Source organism: Trichophyton rubrum (assembly GCF_000151425.1).
Source record: "Trichophyton rubrum CBS 118892 genomic scaffold supercont2.4, whole genome shotgun sequence".
Taxonomy (NCBI): Eukaryota; Fungi; Ascomycota; class Eurotiomycetes; order Onygenales; family Arthrodermataceae; genus Trichophyton; species Trichophyton rubrum.
Genome location: NW_003456425.1, coordinates 600,775 through 621,620, shown reverse-complemented (window position 1 = coordinate 621,620; position 20,846 = coordinate 600,775). Strand labels below are relative to the sequence as shown.

Sequence of the window (20,846 nt, the reverse complement as noted above, 5' to 3'; positions counted from 1 at the left end):
AACACCCGGCGAACCCGATGGATACGCTGCTATGTTAAGAGCGCCCTGTCTGCCGCCAGCGAGATGGTGACCTCGTCCTCCCACGTGCGATAAGTCAACTACTTAGACGGGATTCGCTTTTGGTGGCGTTACTCCCCTTACATATACAAGACACATATTACCTGACAGCCCAGCATATACATACATACATATTAAAATCACCGGCATAAGAAGTTACTTACTTGCATACATAACATCCCAGTCCGCTGGGTCCGCGGGGGGGAAACACAAACCAAATCGGACAAAGTACCGCGCCCTCAGCAACGCAACCAACACCCGACCCCCCCCCCCCCCCCCCTCCTTCCCCAGCCAACTCTGGCAGTTAGCCGTCGTCTCTCCTCGAACCATGGATCCTCGCAAGCCGCCGGAGCATATTCTCGAGATCTTCGCGGATCGTGCCTCGGTCAAGGAGATTGTGAAGGGTGCGTTGCGCCATATCTACTACAGTCCCGTGGAGTACCGTAGCTAACTTAAATACAACCGGTTGAGCAGGAGTTATACACGCGATCTTCTTCCATCGTTACTTTCCCTGCGTCAGACCAGATTCCGTCGACGTTCTTGACTTGACGCTGCCTGTTGTGGACGATCTGGAGGTCGAGACCCTGATCGATGCGCGGGTGAATGCATTGATACAGCAACATCTTTCTACAGCATCGAACTCAGCGACTGGTGGGGTCCGGTCTCGCATTGCCGTGCAGTTCTTTGAGAAAAGGCGGAAGAAGTCTGGTGCGTGGTTCACCGGATTGACCGGCAGTGGGGAGGAGGAGGTTTGTTGGGAGATATGGACTCTAGATATCACCATTGCGACTCCGCGGACCGAACTAGGTATGCTACCTGACTCTCTACTGTGGTTATATAGCAGTGCAGCTCTAATAGGGAAGTATAGACCGAGCAAAGGTGCGAAAGGCGATGGAGAAAATGTTGAGGAAAGCCGCGCTCAAGATCGTGGCCATTGCGAATAAGAATAAAGACCACATTCCGCCGATTACGAGCGAGTCGAACCCGTTTCCCTACCAGATTGTTCTGAACCCGAAACTGGACAACTGGGGGAACCGACTGGGTCTCTACTGAATAATTAACTACTGTTACTGAACGAAAGTATGGATGGTCTTTTGCCAATTCCATGTCCGAGTTGCTTCTATTGAGGGGTAGAAGACGAGAAAAAAGCCAACTTTGGGTATGGGAAGGAGAAGAAGAGGACGAAGAAGAAAATCAAGTGACAGGTGGCAATCCGAGTCACTATACATCAACAACCAATTAAGCCCAGCCACTGCACCACAACCTACCTTCCCTTCTTCCACAACATCCAGAATTACCGCGCGTACCGACGAAGAAATGGAGAATGAATCGAGATGAGAGAGAATATAGGGCAATGGCGCAGAGCCATGCAACAGGGGTTGTTCCTTTTTTTTATAATAATTATTGCATGGCCAAGCCCCCCTGCAAGCCAACGGAAGGAAACAATAACAATAAATTCAAAAGAGACAATATAAAAAAGACAAGAGTCGATGCGGTTGGATACGAGAGTCGAGTCAACGCGAGGGCAAACAGACAGTAAAATAGAACAAGCAGTGGGATCCGTTATTGTTTGTTTTCACGTCCCGAGGGACGCCGCGATGACTGCTCTTGTGACCATTAAAAAAAGAATCCATCCGTGGGACAGACAGAGAGTGTGTGTGTTGTGTTTTTGTGTCCTTATCCATATACCAAACGCAGCGTCAAGCCTGTCGTTCATAGTTATGCGCGCATCTGGAAGAAGGGGTTCATATCTCGTCGGAACAAGTGACAGGGGCAAGGAGAGACTTGTCCACCATTCCAGTTCATTATATCGATATAAGGATAAGGCAATCAAGAGGAGTGCTCCTTGGCGGCCTGCTCAGCTTGGGCTCTCAGGTTGGAGGAGGTAGAGGGGCTCTGGAAGTAGCGGGCAAAGACAGGCTGGATGAAGGAGTGGAAGACAATCTGAGCTCCACTGTACGCACAACGTCCGTTAGTTATTAAAATTAAAATTAAAAAAAGAGATAAAAAAAAAATAAAAAGGGGTTCTCTGTGCAACCAGAGCTGTCGACTGGCTTACCTGGTCTGTGGGAGTGCCATCCAGAGAACGAGGAAGAACTTGAATAGGTAGTAGAATGCTGCAAAAAGAGAGGGGCGGGAACACGTCAGCCTAGGCAGCAACGAATAGGGAAAAACAGCAAGACAGCAACCAGCATGTACTTACGGAACCAGTATGAAGCACTGATAGCACTCTCAATAACACTGAACAGTGCAAAGACAACCCAGTACTATAAACGTCGATTTCACGTGGTTAGCTTTTTAAATCGATCACCTGGAGGTCTCGGTACACATGGTGGGTCATTCGGGGCAAAAACTAACTGTCAGCCACTACAAAACACAAACAAAAACGTCAGCACGAGCACGGATAATGAAGGTAGCGTCGAAAAGAAAGCTGACAGCCAAAGTATTGCACTGCCTACCTGAGTGTCATCTGCCGTCGAGGAGGTAAAGAGGGCATTGAGGGAGTAGTAGCCTGGGATGGCGAAGCCCGCGAGGTTGACGAGGAAAGCTCCCGCGATATTGAAGAAGACAAGGAAGACGTAGATGCCTGCGACGCCGAGGAAGGCGTATACCTTGGGCACTGAGGTCTGTCGCTCGAGATTATTGAGCACTGGGTATCTGGAGAGCTGCAGGGAGGCCTTCGTTAGCACTGTTTTTGCTGGCCCGCGAAGTGGGATGTTCGCCTTTGTAGTCGGGCTGGGTAGATAAGAGAGGAGCGAGAAGCTTGCATACTTCCTTATCGATCTGGGCGATCTGGTGCTGCACACGGTCCTGGAACGACATCTTGCTGGTAGCTCGTGTGTGCTTGTGAGAGAAGCGCTGGTGTCAGAGATGGTGCAGGATGAAGCTGTGGTCGAAAAGGAGAGTCAGAAGTCCGGGGTTGGGCGGTCGTCGTCGTTGTTTTCTGGCGTTGTTTGTTCGAGCAGGAAGTTCGAAACTTGTGGCTTGTTTTACTTTTCTGCGTTCCCTTTCGGGTTTCTGCTTTGGGCGTGTGCGGCAGGCATGGTCACGTGATGATTTTCACGTGCTTTGCCACTTCCCTGATTGGGACGTTCTGCCGACCTCCACCGCCTTCACGATAATACTGGTCATGTGATCTTATCTACTTATTACGTGACCATTTACCATAATCACATGACTCTGTTTTCATCACGTGATGATGTATATCATGTGATTATTTTCTTGGTCATGACTAAGCAGAAAAAGCAACTAGACCAAAACAAGCGAAAAAAAAAATAAAAAATAAAAATAAAATAAAAATGGGCAGAGAAATAAAGGCGCAGGCGAGGCGTTTCCCCCTCAACAACACCTTGTTTACATGCCGGACGGAAGAAAACGACACACCCAGGCACCTCAGGCGAACGACGTCCAACACATCCGCAAACGACCACGACGGCCGCAGCCACGCCGGGCTCGACGAGGAACCTCCACTGCCTATTGTCCTTTGGCCGTCTTCGCATCGCTCTGTCGACCGGGTATATCGACTGCCTGGCTCGAGCTAGGCCTGTGGCGGTGACAATCTCGAGTCCAGCAAAGGACCGCCCAAGCCTGCGAAAAAAAAACGAGGGATCATATTCTTATCCAACCATTCGCTGAATACTCACACAAGTCATCATGACTCCAGATATCGGTAAATGGCCTTGTTGACCTCTTTCTGTTTTTACATTTGCTGCTGTTGTTATTGTTGCTGGTGGTGTACTCGGGGGTGTTTTCCGCCCCCCTATGGCTGACCCTGACATCCTGGCTGACTGGCTTCTCGCGATGGCAGATACTTCATGCTTGCCGGCTCAGACAGCTCAAAAGCGACCAAGAAGCCGGCAGAGCACCATTGAGCCCATGCGGTCGAGGTCAAACACAGCGTCGACGAAGAGTGCTCGACTCTCGCGGTCTCGGGGGTCGACCGCCAGCATTCACTCAGTCACCACACAGTACCATCCAGATGTCCAGCCACAGCAACAACCAGCGCCCCAGGATATTTATGCTACATACATGCGCTCTCAGTACCCTCCTTCACAAGTAACTTATCATCATCCAAACCCAGAAGAGATGATCCTGCGGTACGGTGAGCAGTTCGGACATGCTGCTCCTCCTGCGCCCAGACTGGACGAGCATACGTTGCAGCAACAGCAAGAGAGTCATAACGTTTCAGCAGTCCGGCAGCAGCGTCCAGACCTACAGCTTCAGGAACATCTTCTGCGCAACAGGAATATTAGTGTACAGCCGTCACAGCCGTCTCCGCCACCAGCCATCATCCCGGCTGAGTTTGCATCCGCTCATTTTCCCCAGATGTTTGATACCACAGAAAACCACCATCATCCCACACCAGACCGCATGCTCGAAGATAATGACGGGTCGGAAGTCGGTCCTCGAAAGAGACGAGGCACCTCATCTTCCATAGCCAATGATAATGAACTACGCCGGCTTCTGCGTCAATATGATGGATACTCTCTACAGGATATGGCTTCCGAGGTTAGGAAGAACGAGGGAGCTGGTGGTAAATCAGAAAAAGTCAAACAAGTGTTTGCTATGATATGGTATGCATAGTCTTCCTTCCATTTTGTCATGCATATTATTTACTTATTTACCCGACATAGGCTTCGTGAGAACTGCCAGAGAGGGGATGGATCGGTCCGTCGAGACCGTGTTTACTGTTGTTATGCCGAAAAATGTGGAAATGACCGTGTGTCGGTGCTTAATCCCGCCTCATTTGGCAAGCTTGTCAGGATTATATTCCCAAATGTGCAGACTCGTCGCCTCGGAGTCCGCGGAGAGTCAAAATATCATTACGTCGATTTGTCCCTTATTGGTCAAGACGCCAAAGCTGAGTGCGATGATAAGATGGACAAAGCGCAGGATCACGGTTTGAACCTTGATGGTGCTGGTTCCCAGCTCGAGTCCAGCTTCCTCCCTGATTCTCAGCAAACGCAAAAATCACTTGTTGATGCAGGGAATGCTACATCTCCGGACCTGAACATCCTGCAGCAAAGCCAGCCATCTGGCCCTACACACCGTTGTGCCTGCGCAGACAGTAACATCTCCGATATTATCGCGGGAGTTGACCCAATGGCTGTCAAAACCCAGTTGAAGATCAAGCATCTGTTACACTTCGAGCCAACAGACAATACCCCATCCACCGACAGCGATACCCTCTCATTGCCAAATATACATCAGTATCTCCCCGACAACTCTGATCCTTCAGCCGCTGACGCACTTGCCGCCTTGTATCGCTCTCATTGCACTTCAGTTATCGACAGCTTCAGGTTCTGCAAGGAAAAGAACCTCTTCCGTCACTTTTCTGCCTTCCAGGGCACCCTCACTGTGCCGGTCCACAAACTCCTCGTTCATCCGAACGTTGCACCGTGGGTGGAGGAATGTGACTGGATCATGTACCAGAAGATGCTTGCCTTTGTATCTCCATTGACAACGCAGGTTGTCCCAGACCCTGTCCTTAAGGCTTTCCAATCCATTTCATGCAAGCTTGTTACTCACATCGCCGAAACCCTCAAATCACAACCAGAGCATGTCTCCACCGCGCGACTTGTTCCTTGCCGGCTGTTCTGTCATTTGCTGAAACGCATGCTTGACGTTAACCAGTCTGCCATTGCCGCTGCTGCATGGCTATGCCACCAACAAAATCGAAATAAGATGTGGGAAGAGTTTAGTACCTTTGTTGATCCGACTGAGACCGTCATTAAGGCCAATATACCTCCATGCTCGCTGAAAACCGCAATTACCATATTAAAGGAACATATGAAGTCTCTCTTGTACCCATTGGATAACTGCTCACCTCCTCAGACAGACTCTATTGACCACGAGTTGGCTGGATTCCAAAAGTTCCCCCTTCAGCAAACTAACAATGAAGAATACACGAATTTCCCCGACCGTTGGATCACTTTCATTTTACAACTGCCTGCGATGTTCCCCAATCACTCTGCAACTTGCATAATCGAAAAGGCGGATGCTCTATGGACCACCGCCCTTCACCGCCTCACCCTTTCGAATGCCGAGAGCTTTAGTGCCTGGTGGATGACCAAGGTTTTCTTCCTTGAGATGATGCACTGGCAAGCAGAAAGGGGAGGTTTTATGGCTACTTCGCCAAGATCACTGCGCGAACATTCTGCAAACCTCTTGAACAAACCCACGGCAGCAGTTGCAGCCCGACTTGCAAGCTTCGCCTCTACCAACCATCTCTCCAGCCAGCAAACAGAAACCGAGCAATCAACACAGGAGGTGACCCCAAACGTGAATCAGGGCACATCGAATACCGCAGCTAAGACCATCAAGGCCGATGTCCCAAACCGGCCTGCTGTTGACACGAGTCTAGAGGGAAACCAGATTAATAACGATGACAGCGCCATTGCTCTGGAAGAGGATTCTGTCCTTCTTGGAACCACTAAATATACGGACATGACATTGTCTGATCCTGCAGATGCAGAAGGAGACGTTATTGTCGTATAACACAAGCTGCCATTTTTTTTGATGTCCAGTCGTCTCTTTTTTTGAACGTGTTTGCGTACCGCTTTTTGGAGTTCACTTTCCTCCTTGTTGGCCACTTTACCATGTTGGAGTTCTCACTGGATCAATCATTCAATTCACACTCACACCTCGATGCACTAATATCTCCTTGGGCCATTTGGATCCGGCGTTTCTTTTTTGGTGGTTACTGGGATAGAACCATTGTTGCACCTTTGTTTGAGTTTCTAAGCTTCATATCATTCCGCACAAGCGGTCTCCTACCGCCGTCAATTCCACGCAGACTTTCACATACGAAGGATGCTCGCCCCTATTTCAAACAGGTGTGCTCATTCAGAAGTCGTCTTTGGCATGACGATAAGAGCAACAGATCCATACCCACCTCACGCCCCTATTTTCGTATATCCCCTGGCTTCGACCGATGGAAACTCCAGATGGGTGTCCATTCAATATTCATGTCATGTTCGATTCTCTTTTTTCTTTTTTTCTCTATTTGCTTCCCTTATTTGTTCAAACGAATGTCGGAAGCTCAGTTCAACGAAGTGGTATGGAATCTGATGCTATTCCTGAATGTCAGGAAAAAAGGAGGGAAATGTTTTTGTTTCTTTTACTCTATTCATGCACAAAGCTAGCAACCTACACCTTTTCCCCCTTGTTTATCGATCTAATGATGACGATGAATGTTTATGATAGGATCGATTGAAGCTCTTTCCTTTTATGTGTATATAGTCCTTTCTTCCCCCTCGATACTGGACTTGATTATACATGAGGCATTTGATTTATGACTGGCAAATTCTACTCTCTTCGTTCACGAGCTTTTTTTCTTTTTTTTTTTTTTTTTTTTTTTTTTTTTTTTTTTTTTTTTTTTTTTTTTTTTTTTTTTTTTATTTTTTTTATTTTTTTCACTTTTAGTTATATGCAATGCGTTGTATTATGCGTTTATTGCAAGGGTAATTAAATATGTCTTCATTTGTATCTCGTCATGATCTTCCTTTTCATACGTAACTAGTTATTAATTAAAGTGTGCTTAGAAGTTATGGTATGCATCATTGATCCTTCCTACTCTCCTCTGGCTCATCTGTTGCTTGTACGGGAGCCGGAGAGTTCGTTATTAGTCCCAGTTTCCACAATATCCACATGAAACCACCGATGATAATCATAGCAGTTCCGACTTGTATTTCCATCCGTTGCGTATCACGGCTCATATTCAATACTGGAACGCTAATCGTCTCAACGAGCAGGTTTGACGCTGGTTCCGGTTCAGGCTGGAGATGATAATACGTCGTCCGGACAGGGAAATTCGACTCCCATCCCAAACTCACGCGATCAAACGGGTTAATTTTCTGCTTGTCATCAGCGCTTCCGTCGTCGTTGGCACAGGCCCAGAAAACCACAGGCCAGGGGACGGATATGTCGCGGTATCCTGACGGGGAAGGGTGTAGGTACCGCAAGTGCAGAGGGACGGTTATATTCCATTCATCATTCGTAAGAGGGTATTCTGATGCAACTTCCAGTGAAGGCGTGGCTAGTTCTAGGAGCAGGTTGGATCCCCATTGTTGTGTTATCCAGTCTGGTGCCTCGAGGTCGGTTTCGCCTTGGATGCTGTGTAGGGAAATAAGGTTGTGGGATTGGAGGAAGAGAGGGTCTTGGGTGGAGAGTTGGTATTTATCGGCGAATATTGTCGATGGGAGGGTGAGGTATGTGTGTAAGGAGCAGGTTGTGTCGGGCGGTAGTTTTGTAGGGGGATAGAGGGAGGATTTCTTTAGGGAGAGCTGGAGAGTAGGGTGGAGACCGGTTGGAGGTGTGAATTGGGTGCGGTATGTAGTTTGGATAGGATGGTGTCGCGAATTGAAGCTGAATAGAGTGGGAGCTAGGCGGCGACATGTCAGAAAATACCTCAGGTGGTGATTGGCATGGACAGGGTGCTCATACCTAGCTCTGCTTTTCGGCCTATATCGGCCAACATCCCACCCACCCTCACCTCCTCTGGTTTCAGGGATGGCTGCTCTGCTAAGATTCCAATTTCAACTCGGTCTCCGTCATATTTAGGCTCATTGATTACTTCTGTCCAGCCAGTCTTTTCGGGAGCGTCTGGCCAATATGCAGCTACCATCAGATGGGCCGTGGAATCATTGTAGTCTATATCCAGCGAAGAAGCCGAGGAGATCGAAGCAATGCGGTTGCGGCATTCGGTGTTTTCCTGGCAAATGTATCGATCGAGGTAGGTAATAAGTTGGTGTAAGGATGGAAGTAGTGTTTGAAGTTTTAGCCGTGCGTAGGGATCGGTTGTTGGTATGAATGAGGACGGAGAAGATGATAACTAGAGCACATTGAGCGTTTAATATATGTTCCTATTCAAAGTAAAAGTGGGAAGATGCCAGGACTAACCGGTGAAATGGTACAATCAATCTGACTGGTGAAGCTTTTCTGTAGCAGGCGGCATAGAGATTCACTATAAACATTCAAGACAAAAAGATTGATGTTAGCAGCCGTCCAGGTCTGAGGGAGGAAAAGTAGACAAAGAATCAGATAACGAGGCCGCAAGGCACCACAACGTACCCAGATGAACCGCTGCTGGCGGGCGTGAAGACGACATGCAGCCCTGGAGAGACCCTGCTGCTAAACGGCGCAACGGCAGCGTACGGTCGTTCGGAGGCCCAGCGAATGCGCAGGTCGCGGCATTTCTTCAGTATCTGTCGGATCTAACCCAGCCATGCTATCAGTACTGCTGATCAAGCTCGTATCGCCCAGCATATCTCACCTCATGAGGGAGCTCGGTGTAGTCGAACAAGATCCTCTCCTGCTTAGCTGCTTTCAAGGCCCGGATGGAGAGCGCCGTCTGGTTCACGGTGGTCTGGTCGGGGTCGAAGTCACTGTCGCCTTCGTGGATATAAGTCAGGCGAGTCTTCATCGTGACGGACTGCGCTGTCTATGTCTTCGTCTGGCGTCTTCGGGTCCCCTTTTTTTTGTGCTTGTTTATATCGCTTGTTTGTAGTTTTGTAGCTTGCTGGAACTTGATGTTCTATTTCTCGGGTGGAGTCCTAGCGCGCCAATAAGCTTTGAGACTAAAAAGCGGGCAGAGCAGAAGTAGATGATAGATACAAGCTGGGAGTAAGAGATAAAACTATGTATTTGTTTATGATAGAGCGATAAGGGCGCTGCCGGAGAAGTAGAAGAGTAAAAAGGTAGATAAACGCCATCCCAGATGATAACTAGTTAGTAGCTGTTGCATGTGAAATCAACCAATCCCCTGTTGTTCCACTGATGATGATATTAGAAACCAAAAAAACTCCAACAATGCAGCTGCCCTCCCTCCCCTTTGTGCTAAATTTATTTCATTAATTCATTGTGTTCATGTCGAGCGAGGTCCTCCTGTATATGTATGGGAGCGGGACCGGTTGGAAATGGAATCCCAGATCAGAGAGTCTGTGCGAGTTTCGTCTTCTGAGCCTGTGTCAAGGAGGTCGGGAATTTGACGTCCACTTTGACGATAAAGTCACCTCGGAGAGTCGGTTGTTTCGGCTTTGGCATGCCTTGTGCTGGGAATTTTTCTTCAAATCCAGGTGGTGTTGGTCCGGCTCCACTGACACGCAGCTGTCTTCCGTCGATAGTGTTAACTGTGCGAGACCAGCCAGTCAGCGCCTCCTTGAGGCTTATTTCGATGGTCGTTATCAGGTCATCGCCGACACGCTTCAAGTGTGGGTGTTCTTTCTGTAGAATAGTTAGAAAAGGTGTTCTATATATGGTACCTGCATTTGTTAGGGTGAAGAATGACTTACCTCGGCGACGATGAAATGTAGATCTTGGGTTCCGCCCTCTTCCTGATCGCCAACCCCCTTGAACTTGATCTTGCTGCCAGCCTTGAGGCCTCGCTTGATGTCAAACTCCAGGATTTTATCTTCCATGCTTCTCTTTCCTGTCCGTTCATCGAAGGTCTTCCGCTTAATCTTCATCTTCTTGTGCACACCGTGGAACAACTCCTCCAGCGAGAGGGGAAGCTGCCTTTCAACAGTCGTAACTTCAGGCGTTGGAGGCCGCCGTGCTTCTCGTCTATATCGCGAACCACCACCACCTCCTCCTCCAAAGCCACGGCCACCACCTCCGCTCAGGAAGGAGAAGAGATCGTCATCACCAGCGCCACCGGATCGAGCGAAGCTAGAGAAGATATCGTCTGGCGAGCTGAACGAGAATCCGCCTGGTCCGCCTCCAGTTGAGAAGTGAAATGTTCGAGTCCCTCCACCTGGCATGCCTCCGAACCCTTGGAAGCCTCCAGGCATTCCACCAGCACCGAATGGCATGCCCTCAGCTCCTCCTGCACCTGGTGGGGGTTCTGCGTTTCCGCCACGAAGGAGGAATTCCAATCCATATTGATCGTAGACTTTGCGTTTCTCGGGGTCTGAAAGCACTTCGTATGCCTGGGAGACATCTACACACACACACACACACACACACCGGTTGTCAGCCCACTCCGTCTGCCACCAGTTGTTAATTAAACGGGTACGAATCGAGTAAACACTCACCTTTGAACTTTTCAGCTGCCGAAGGGTTGTCTGGATTCTTGTCTGGATGCCATTTCAATGCTGCTTTCCTATCGATCTGTCAGTCCTGGCGACGCCACGAGGAGCTAGTTAAGCGGGGATCTGGGAAGTACACTCACTTGTATGCCTTCTTGATCTCATCCTGCGAGGCAGAAGGAGATATGCCTAGCGAGTCGTAGAGCTTCGTCTCAGCAACCATGACTGCTGGTCCTGAGCGAGAGTGTTCAATGTATAGTAGGTTGGGTTGTTCCGCGGTGTCGAGCTGCTTGCGGTTTCGTGGATTATGCGGTGTGTAGTCGTGAAGTAGTTAAAGTTGCTGCAGGGCGAATTAAGCAGCCAGTCAAAAACAGCGACCAGGCTGGCGAGTAGGTAATAATGTCACTGCCCAGCAGGCACGGGAGTCTTGGGAAAAGATTGGCTGTTTTCTCTTTCGCTTCCAAGCTCCAGCAGCACCGGCAAGTATATATAGAGACGTCCGTGATGTCTACGCAGGGCGGGAGTTGGCGCAGCCTCTGGTGGTCTTTATGAGGCGCTGCTACAAGCCGGCTAAGTGGGTGCCGCCTGTGACGTGATGCCTGGGCCGATCCCGCGGCCGAGCGAAGCTTCGAGAAGGTTCTCCAACGCTGGTTGGCCGGCGGTGCTGGATGGGGGTGTTGATATCAAATAACTAGCTGAGATATATAGACGATAGCAGGTGATATTATTGTATAGCTGAGGTGTAGACTATTTGGACACGATGTGGACGACGTCTTCGTCTGCTACGAAATGGCCCAGCCCTACTCGCTGCGGTACATGCGTGACGCTGGCGCCCCAGACAAGGGCGTACTTGAAGGACTCCTTGAGCGTGCGGTGTATCTGGTCGCACACGTCCTCGATTGTAGAGTTGCTCCTCACAATGAGAGCCTCGTTGAAGTCGGGATCCACTCCTTTTCTAGGCTCCGGTTAGCAATAACATTAAGTACAGAGAGGTAGTAAGGTGGGCCAATGGGTGGCTTGCCGCTTTGTATAGATGCGGATGAGCTGGAGTTCTTGCCAGCATCGATCTACTACGTCTTTGATGCCCAGGTCGAGCTCGCAGCTCATCACACAAGTGTGAGGTTCTCTCGCTAGCTGGTCGAGAAAGTCTAGACTGACGCTGTCGATCTTGTTATACACGTACAGGCTAGAATTGGCCCGTCAGACAAGTCGAAGAGGTTCTAGATCACTGTTGGCGTCCTTACCATTTAATATATTTTCTATGGTCTTTCATGATCACGTCTATGAAGTCGTCGACCGTAGCTATAGTCTATGGTTAGACTATGGCATATAGGCAAGTAAAAGGATGAGAGTCATTACCATTTTCATCTCTAACCAGGACTTCGCAGTTGAGTACCTTGTAGTCTCTCAGGATATTGTACAACATCTTTTCGTCGAGGTACTTCGGAGGTGACTGGAATGTGATCTTCATCCCGCCAGCCTTTTTGACTTTCAGATAGATGTTACTGTCGGTATATATTAACAATTGCTCTGCTGTGATGGGAAACTGTGTATACTTACGGCACTTCTCGGTTCAGCCGAATTCCGACAGCTTCTAATTCTGCCTCTAGCAATGCTCTTTGCTCAGCTTTCTTCGTTGCGTCCAAAACCATCAAGATTAAATCACTGGTCTTCATCTCATGTTAGCTATTGTAACGGGAAATTTAGTCCATCGGTGGGAAGATTAGTACCTTAGCCGCAGAAATAACCTGCCTCCCTCGTCCCTTGCCTTCTGCTGCTCCTTCAATGATTCCGGGAAGATCCAGAATCTGAATCTCTGAACCACCATACTCCAACACACCAGGAATAGCCGTGAGGGTTGTGAAAGAGTACGCAGCAACTTCACTCTTGGTCTTGGTGATTTTTGATAAAAAGGTTGACTTTCCAACGGAAGGGAATCCAACAAGAGAAATTCGAGCATCTCCGCTCTTGCTAACGTCAAAACCAGCTCCTCCACCGGATCCAGATCCTCCAGTTGGTTCAAGAAGCTGGGCTCGTAGTCGTGCAAGTTTTCTGATTGTAGGGTATAAATTAGTTTGATAGTTGAGCTCCTAGTTGTGCATAGGTATACGTACCCCTTGAGTAGACCCAAATGGTATTCTAGAAGACGTTAGTTTTTGTCAATGCAGAAATCGGACTGAACCCGTACGAACATACCAGTGGCCTTGTTTTCTATACGCCCAAGCAGTTAGCTCATATACCAGATAATGATATCAACAATTCTATATAATAAAGAGCCCATACTTTGCGTCCTGCGCATCTCCTCCTCGATCCTGCACACCACAAGATACTCATATTAGCCCGTTTTCACCATCTGTAGGGATGGATGTATATGGTAACGCTCACTCCTTAATCTTTTCCGTGATGTTCACCATGATTGGCAACGTAGGGGGGTATTATCAATCCAGTATCGATATGTATTATCCGCGAGATCTGAAATCTCTGACCTTGCTTCTTCCACCAATGACCAAAATAATGAGATCAAGCTGGTGGTATTAATTTGATATCTTCCTCTCTCCTCTTCTTCTTCTTCTCGTCTTCTTCTCCCCGCCAACTGATTGGCGCAAATGTGGGCTGCGGTGATTACATAAGCAAAGCCATCGCTTTTTGCAGCTTCGGAAGTTTTGGAGCTTCAACGAGCTGCAATTCATGCTATTTATCAGAACAACCACAATCTTACGCCTGCGATAGAAAGATGGTTTCGACAGACTCGGTTGAGACTCAGGAGGGTGTAACCATGGCTGAACAGCCGTCGACAGACCTCCAGGTGCAAAAGGCAGATGCGACAGAGGCAACAGAAACTGCCCTTACAACGGCAGACGGAGCAGACAAGGAGAAGAAGACCAAGATAATACGGCGGAAAAGACGGCCGGCCCGGGTACAGGTTGATCCATCGACTGTGAAATCAGAACCACCGCCGCAGACAGGAACCATCTTCAACATCTGGTATAATAAGTGGTCAGGAGGCGATCGAGAAGACAAATACCTCTCCCAGCAGCCAGCCGAGTCGAGGTGCAATATCGCAAAGGATAGCGGATACACGCGTGCTGATAAAATAACAGGGTCCTTCTTTTGCATATTCTTTGCTCGGGGACTCTGTCCAAAGGGACACGAGTGTGAATACCTTCACCGCTTACCGGGAATACATGACCTTTTCAACCCGAACGTGGACTGTTTTGGCAGAGACAAGTTTAGCGACTACAGAGATGATATGGGAGGCGTGGGTACATTTATGAGACAGAATAGGACTCTATATGTCGGAAGAATACACGTTACAGACGATATCGAAGAAGTGGTAGCCAGGCATTTCGCCGAATGGGGACAAATCGACAGGATACGCGTTCTTAACCAGAGAGGAGTAGCTTTCGTCACATATACGAATGAAGCAAATTCTCAGTTCGCAAAGGAGGCAATGTCGCATCAGAGCTTGGACAATAATGAAATATTAAACGTTCGCTGGGCGACCGTGGACCCAAACCCGGCCGCGCAGAAAAGGGAGGCAAGACGAATTGAAGAGCAGGCTGCTGAAGCTGTGAGGAGAGCTCTACCGGCTGAATTTGTAGCAGAGCTTGAAGGCAGGGACCCCGAGGCCAAGAAAAGGAAAAGGCTGGAAGCTGGGTTTAATTTGGATGGCTATGAGCCGCCAGATGAAGTCTGGTATGCAAGAAGTCGAGAGCTGGAACAAGCCCAAGATGGCGCAAGAGAGCTTGAACCAGCGGCTCAACCTGGGTTGATTGAAGCACGACCTCCTGCACAGCCGGCTCCGGGTAATGGGATATTATCTGGCTCAACTTTGGCTGCGTTACAGAGCTATGGAGGCTCCGGTATTACTACAAAACCGGCTGAAACCAAGAGTTCAGGCGGCCCTTTGGTTGCTTATGGTAGTGATGATGATAGCGAATGATACCACGGGGATAACAATCCCTCTGTCTTTTTTTTTCCAGTTCCCTAGGTCTTTTCATTTTCTCTGGTGTACTTTAGATATCATTTGGCTAATTTCTAACCGGGCATATTGTAAAATAACTATTTACATGAATTCGATCGTCTGTTGATTAATTAATTTAATTACCTCGTTTCAAGTCGTAATAAATGCAGTTTCCGGTTCGATAGTTGTAGACAAAAGCGTTGGTATACTTCACAGTTCCATCCGGTGCAACACTTTCACTCGCTAGATCGATCAATAGCTCATGGATATTCCCTAGATATTTTCTTTCTACCAACGGCGCACTCTGGATGGCATTTCGCCAGCTATCTGGATCTGAAAGGCGGGTGTCTCGAATACTCTCGAGAACATCATCTCGGACATCTATTGCAGCAATGGGTCCATCAAGGCCCTTGTCCAGAACTTCACGAGAGCGACGCAGTGCTGTAACATAACCATTAACAAGGGAGACTCTCGTATGGGGTTATGAAGAAGTCATACCAAATTCAACAATATTTCTCCTATTAGTTTTTTTGCTCTTGTGAAGGGGCGTTAGGATTCTAACATCCGAGTCTCTCTCTTTGCCTGAAAGGCTGGCCTCAACCTGGCTAGGATGTTTGACCAGCTTTGGAGAGTCAGGGGGTCGGTCATATTTAAATTTCCTGCGAGCACGCATCTCATTCCGAAGCCAGGGGACTAGATCTGAGCTTCTCACGTCAAAGTCTTCTTTGCGTTGGACACTCTTGACTCTCAACCCCCTCTCGATACTGTCCTGCTTGACAATGACCACCCAGCTGTAGTTATCGTCGACGTATCTGGTGAGAAGGTCTTCTAGTGAAGGCGTCGTGTCCGCCGCAAGCTCAGCGCTGATGTCGTGTGCCCATAAAGTCGAGACAATACCAACTCCAACAGTTCTCAGTACAGAAGGATCAAAACTAGCAACCAATACATCACACTGTAATCATTTGCTGTTAGCCATGCACGCCCATTATTTTATAGTAGTGAGTTCAGCCTACCTTATTTTTGCGCCAGGAATTTCCAACCTCTGCATCTGGCTTGAGAAAAGATTTATTAGATCCTTTCAGATAGTTCGTCATTGACCCGTTCAATTTATCTAATCCAAGATTAAAGCCAACCGCATGGGATCTTGGACGGTTCGAGCGCAAGATGGGCTGAAATTCCTGGATCAGGCTGTCGTATCTTCCGCCGGCTGCAAAGACATCTCTTCTTTTCTTATCAAAGACACACTGAAAGAGCACGCTACCGTTGTAGAATTTGTCGTTCAAGCTGCTTAATGGACTGATATAGACTTTTCGCTTCACTTTGAACTTCTCCAAATATGAAACAACTATGTTCAATCGGTTAAAGATAGGTGATAATCTATCGGCGTATTCGGTGCCATCCATGATCGCATGAAGCCTGCTTAATGCTTTCTGGGGGGTATCTAGAGCAAATGTCAATTTAATATCTTAGAAAAACAATAATACAATAGAAAGTCCGTTAGACATACCTCGGAAATCGAACCGCGACAAATCATCAATTGACGTCGATGGCACTCCAATACTCGGTGATCGGAGTTCACTTCTGATCTTTTGCATCGTGTATTGTCCAATATTAAGTTTGCTGATGACCTCTTTCACGATGGGTCGCTGTTCGGGCGTAATACGGCAAAATGCCACAACCGCCTCCAGGAGGTCAGAGTGATTGAGGTGAAAGCACATCTGGGTAGATTTCAGTGACGGAAATTCGTCAATAATCTCATCCAGTACCTTGATTACCTCTGCTTCCTTCAAAGGTAGATCCAAGGTGTTATAGGAAACAATATCAAAATCAACTTCTTTATGACCCCTGGGTTCGCCTCTATGGACAGATTCCCTGTAAACAGTACCAAATGAAAACGCCTTTTCGATAGATAAATCCTGTTTTGGTAGAGCACGAGCGTTTGGAAGAGTAAGGTCGTAAGGCAGCTGGACCAGATTTCCGCCTGGGTCTAGAAGCCGGACGGCGCCTGGGCCGTAATGGGATGATCTTGGGAATAGTGACTGCCTGCAAGTTTCTACAGCTCCATGTTTCCGGAACAATGCAGTAAGCTTGTCTTTTATCACCCCGTGCAATAGCAATTCCGTAGCCGTAGGACTTGCACGCGAATCTATATCCCATGCAATGTCTTCAAACTTCTTTTGAGGCTGGTAAAATATTGCGGAGAGTATTTTTTTATAATCCGGAGATTCAGGGTCAGATAGGAGTCCCATAACTGCTTTCCGGAACATCTCTTCCTCAACCTGTAGCGGTATTTTGTCACTCTGAAGCAACTCAGTTGTGGTTGGACGTTCACTTGGTCTGTGGCTAATGAGAGAGAGTATTATTTCTCCCTGTGCCACTTTTTCTGGGAGATTGAACGCTTCGGGGAGGGTATGCTCCTTTTGTCTGATACCCTGGAGTATCCTATCTCTTTCCATTCCAGTCTCAAGCGGATAGCACATTTCGAAGAAAATAATACCAAGAGAGTACATCTGTGAATTGTTAGCAAGAACTTGATGATAAAAGAAAGAGTAGCTTACATCAACTTTTTCATTATACTGTCCCATAGAAGCCTTTTTAACCTCTGGAGCGACATAATACGTGGTACCAACACTCTGAGTAAACCCGGCTCCTATGCTCTCCAGCGCAGGCGATCGGTCGGTTGAGCTAAGCTGTCCACTTGTAGCCAGGCCAAAGTCTCCAATTCGCGGGTTATTTGCCATATCAATAAATATATTGTCTGGCTTGAGGTCCCTGTGTAGAATGCCATGGGAATGGATATGATTTAGACCGTCAAGAATCTGCCGGAAGAGTCTCCATGAAGAATCGATATTTTCATGCAATCCAAATCTTATAAGGTCTCGCAGAGTCTAAAATGGTGAGTTAATTTCCAAAAACCTCTGCAATTATTTTCAGGGGTTCACTTACGTGTTTTTCACAGTATTCCATTTGGATATATAGGGTTGTAGGGATGACTCGTGATTGTGAACCTGACCTTACACGGCGAAGCGATACACCCTCCTCCGTAGTACTGGCATCGGTCTCTTTCTTCTGAGCGCCATTGCCATCTGAAATGGTATCATTTTCCCCTTCTTCATCGGTATCGTATCCGAATTCGACCTTTGGGTAACCGCTGGAGCTGATGAAATCCAGTCCACTAGTGCTGTAGCCAAACTCGATATTATCTCCCGAATGGGAGCCGGAGCCGTCTGAAGACAGAGTGGCATCCGACTCATCATCATTACTTATTGCAACGTAATTCTCTTCTAGCCATGCAGTAAAATATCGCACAACATAAGGATGATTGAGTCTTGACAGTAGCATGATTTCTGATAAGGTATCCTTTAAAGCAACAGGGGACTTCTGGGATATCTTTTTTACAGCGTAGAACCTGCCATCCAATTTATTTCGAGCTTTGACAACCAGACCATAACCGCCTCGTCCAAGACGGCCAACTTCATCGAAATCATGACTGTAACGGGAGACTGCAGCTAAATGGCCCTGAGAATCATGACGTGTGCGATGGGGAAGGGAAGACGAGCCAGGACTTCCAGTGGGGACGATTAACGGTGTGTCAACGCGGAAGAACTCAAAGGGTTGGATCTGGAACGGTGTCGGACGTTTTTTCGGGTCAGATCTAAATATTTCAGCAAGCATGTCCTCTAGCTGAGGGGACAGTTCCATGGAGTTGATGACGGCATCTGCAGATGTATACCGTTGTAGAATATCTTTTCCAAAGCCCATTTGTAAGAACAGAATACCTAGATCCCAAACATCAGTCTTGATGGTTGGTTTCATGCCTTCACCTGCGAGTTCTGGAGGTAACCAGAATGGAGATTTTGGTGTTGTAAGACTTCTTCTCCTCGCTGTAGATGATAGCGGGTATACTTCTTCCACGTTACCGAGTAGTTTTACTGTCGTTGTACTTGATGGGCTTCTGAAGAGCAAGACACGACCACAGTGGATATTTCCATGCACCACACCGTGACGATTATAATACTCTAGAGCCTCGACCAGCTGGATCATCCAGGCTCTGGCATTATCTGCCGGAACGCTGCCGACGATATCCAGTAGTTCAGATAGGGAACCTTTGTTAGCATGCTCAAAGAGAGCATATATGTGCCAGGTGCCAGTTTGAGTTGAGGATGAATCAATGGGACGTTGGATTTTGAAGCCAATGAAATCCACGAGGTTGGGATGACGAAGCTTCTTCAGGAATTCAAGTTTATCCTCACTCACGCTGATCTGGAACCGGAGATCAATATCCTTATGTTCACTTTCCTGGATGAATATCTCCTTCAGAACAAGGAGTGGTACCAACGATATGTTTCCCGGGACGATTGGCCTCACTAAGAACGTTTCCTTGTAATGAGATTTGCCAATTATATTCTTCCCATTAACTGATTTAAACCATAGAGGGCGATCATGCAGACCTGTAATGGCCATTGGGAGATCGAACGATATCGCATCTGGGACATCGACAACAGACTCCAAAATACCAAAGTCTTCTGCATTAGTCCTACTCTTGCGACGAGACAAGTGCTCGTGCTCCCTTTGACGCTGTTTCAGTTTATCTTCAACTAGCAATTGTAATGATTTCTCCTCCTCAACGGTTGCTTCTTGCTGTCGAGCTAACTCCTCCTGCTTCAGCTTCTCAGCCTGCTGAAGAGCAGCAGCCTCCTGGACTATACGCTCCTCCTCGAGGCTTGGTAAGTCCTTGTCTTGGGCTTGTGCCTGCGCGCAATCTTCCAGGACGTCTTCAATGGCAACAGCCAGCTCATATATCATCTCGGACCCCAGGAGTTCTACTGGCTTGGACTTCAGAACGCTCTCAAGCCGCTCTTTGGCACTCTGTCTGACATCTTGAACAGTTTCTAGTTTTAATATCGGGACTGATTTGGGATAAGTCGTCGGTAGTTCAACCAAAAGGCAGACTCGAACCTCAGGATTTGAGGACGCCTTGAGCTGCAGCTTAAAGGATATTGTCGAGGATTGCTGGATAGACAAGATAAGCATAATAGGTTAAATCAAGAGTCTCGTATAAAAGAAAAGCCATTATAAAACTGTGTGCGAATTTATACAGTGCAGAGCACTCGACACAAACTTACATTCCACGCAGAGGGTTTTGTCTCTACGTCCTCGAACTCGTCGCCGTATATTGAACGCAGGGCGTCCGCCTCATTCTTGTGTATTTCTTCATAATTAGTGGCCAGGGCCGTGTTAGAGATAGTCTGCTGTTTGTCTTCCACAGGGGAACCGTTGGTTTTTGTGCTCCCTTTCCTTTGTTTGCGCGGCATGATCGCATACAAATAGAGAGTGTTCTCAACGAGCGGGAGTGTTGCTTCTCAGGAAGCAAGCAACAGAGATTGCAGCCGTAGCTGCAGCCCTCTATTGGAACATTATTAGACGGGAAACAATTGGTGGTTAGGTGAGAAGAAGTGCTGGATTGTCCTGTCTGTCTTTGTGCCCAACAAGTGATTCACATCTATCTTTGTACAGGGATTTTGCTGGCGGTGAGCGGAAGATAGTTGCACCGGATCACGTGCTGATAAGTCTGCATTACCCTGGAAAGACGCCGTTACAGAAAATATTTCTTGGTTTGGACTTCAAGTATGGAGATGGAAATTCTCCTCGAGGCATGTAGTATTTATATGGTTAATATATATGTTCGAGAAGCAATGGTTGGTGCTGTCAACCGTTCCGCCGTTGAAATCTGTCACTTTGGAGGCTGACATGTTCCTATTTATAGATCACCACCACCAGTTGGTCTTGCGCGCGCC

The 20,846-nt window shown here is 47.8% G+C and overlaps 8 protein-coding genes across 8 annotated transcripts; 2 read left to right on the top strand and 6 right to left on the bottom strand.

The window, feature by feature from the left end:
* Positions 1-834: 834 nt before the first annotated feature.
* On the bottom strand, positions 835-1,164 carry TERG_12098 (uncharacterized protein; the record flags this gene model as incomplete). The annotated part of the gene is made up of 1 exon (XM_047751108.1): positions 835-1,164. The coding sequence occupies one exon, from the start codon at positions 1,162-1,164 to the stop codon at positions 835-837; it is 330 nt and encodes a 109-aa protein (XP_047606170.1).
* Positions 1,165-1,887: 723 nt separating this feature from the next.
* On the bottom strand, positions 1,888-2,880 carry TERG_04090 (protein yop1; the record flags this gene model as incomplete). Its single annotated transcript, XM_003234990.1, has 6 exons — positions 1,888-2,011; positions 2,117-2,174; positions 2,261-2,324; positions 2,416-2,424; positions 2,517-2,723; positions 2,830-2,880. The coding sequence occupies 6 exons, from the start codon at positions 2,878-2,880 to the stop codon at positions 1,888-1,890; spliced, it is 513 nt and encodes a 170-aa protein (XP_003235038.1).
* A 795-nt stretch (positions 2,881-3,675) lies between these two features.
* On the top strand, positions 3,676-6,555 carry TERG_04089 (uncharacterized protein; the record flags this gene model as incomplete). The annotated part of the gene is made up of 2 exons (XM_003234989.2): positions 3,676-4,631; positions 4,692-6,555. Exons 1-2 carry the CDS (start codon positions 3,820-3,822, stop codon positions 6,553-6,555), a joined length of 2,676 nt encoding a protein of 891 aa, XP_003235037.1. The 5' UTR covers positions 3,676-3,819.
* Positions 6,556-7,474: 919 nt separating this feature from the next.
* TERG_04088 (uncharacterized protein) lies at positions 7,475-9,481 on the bottom strand (the record flags this gene model as incomplete). Its single annotated transcript, XM_003234988.2, has 5 exons — positions 7,475-8,440; positions 8,503-8,890; positions 8,959-9,022; positions 9,130-9,272; positions 9,332-9,481. 5 exons carry the CDS (start codon positions 9,479-9,481, stop codon positions 7,617-7,619), a joined length of 1,569 nt encoding a protein of 522 aa, XP_003235036.1. The 3' UTR covers positions 7,475-7,616.
* Positions 9,482-9,987: 506 nt separating this feature from the next.
* TERG_04087 (uncharacterized protein) lies at positions 9,988-11,307 on the bottom strand (the record flags this gene model as incomplete). Its single annotated transcript, XM_003234987.1, has 4 exons — positions 9,988-10,281; positions 10,350-10,996; positions 11,091-11,158; positions 11,228-11,307. 4 exons carry the CDS (start codon positions 11,305-11,307, stop codon positions 9,988-9,990), a joined length of 1,089 nt encoding a protein of 362 aa, XP_003235035.1.
* Positions 11,308-11,831: 524 nt separating this feature from the next.
* TERG_04086 (uncharacterized protein) lies at positions 11,832-13,498 on the bottom strand (the record flags this gene model as incomplete). Its single annotated transcript, XM_047748200.1, has 10 exons — positions 11,832-12,039; positions 12,262-12,270; positions 12,329-12,386; positions 12,444-12,589; positions 12,645-12,754; positions 12,815-13,136; positions 13,199-13,223; positions 13,281-13,295; positions 13,368-13,396; positions 13,470-13,498. The coding sequence occupies 10 exons, from the start codon at positions 13,496-13,498 to the stop codon at positions 11,832-11,834; spliced, it is 951 nt and encodes a 316-aa protein (XP_047604177.1).
* A 320-nt stretch (positions 13,499-13,818) lies between these two features.
* On the top strand, positions 13,819-15,027 carry TERG_04085 (pre-mRNA-splicing factor cwc2; the record flags this gene model as incomplete). Its single annotated transcript, XM_003234985.1, has 1 exon — positions 13,819-15,027. One exon carries the CDS (start codon positions 13,819-13,821, stop codon positions 15,025-15,027), a length of 1,209 nt encoding a protein of 402 aa, XP_003235033.1.
* Positions 15,028-15,529: 502 nt separating this feature from the next.
* Positions 15,530-20,363, bottom strand: TERG_04084 (PEK/GCN2 protein kinase; the record flags this gene model as incomplete). The annotated part of the gene is made up of 6 exons (XM_047748199.1): positions 15,530-16,000; positions 16,062-16,489; positions 16,556-17,558; positions 17,607-17,936; positions 18,067-20,061; positions 20,175-20,363. The coding sequence occupies 6 exons, from the start codon at positions 20,361-20,363 to the stop codon at positions 15,530-15,532; spliced, it is 4,416 nt and encodes a 1,471-aa protein (XP_047604176.1).
* Positions 20,364-20,846: the final 483 nt, after the last annotated feature.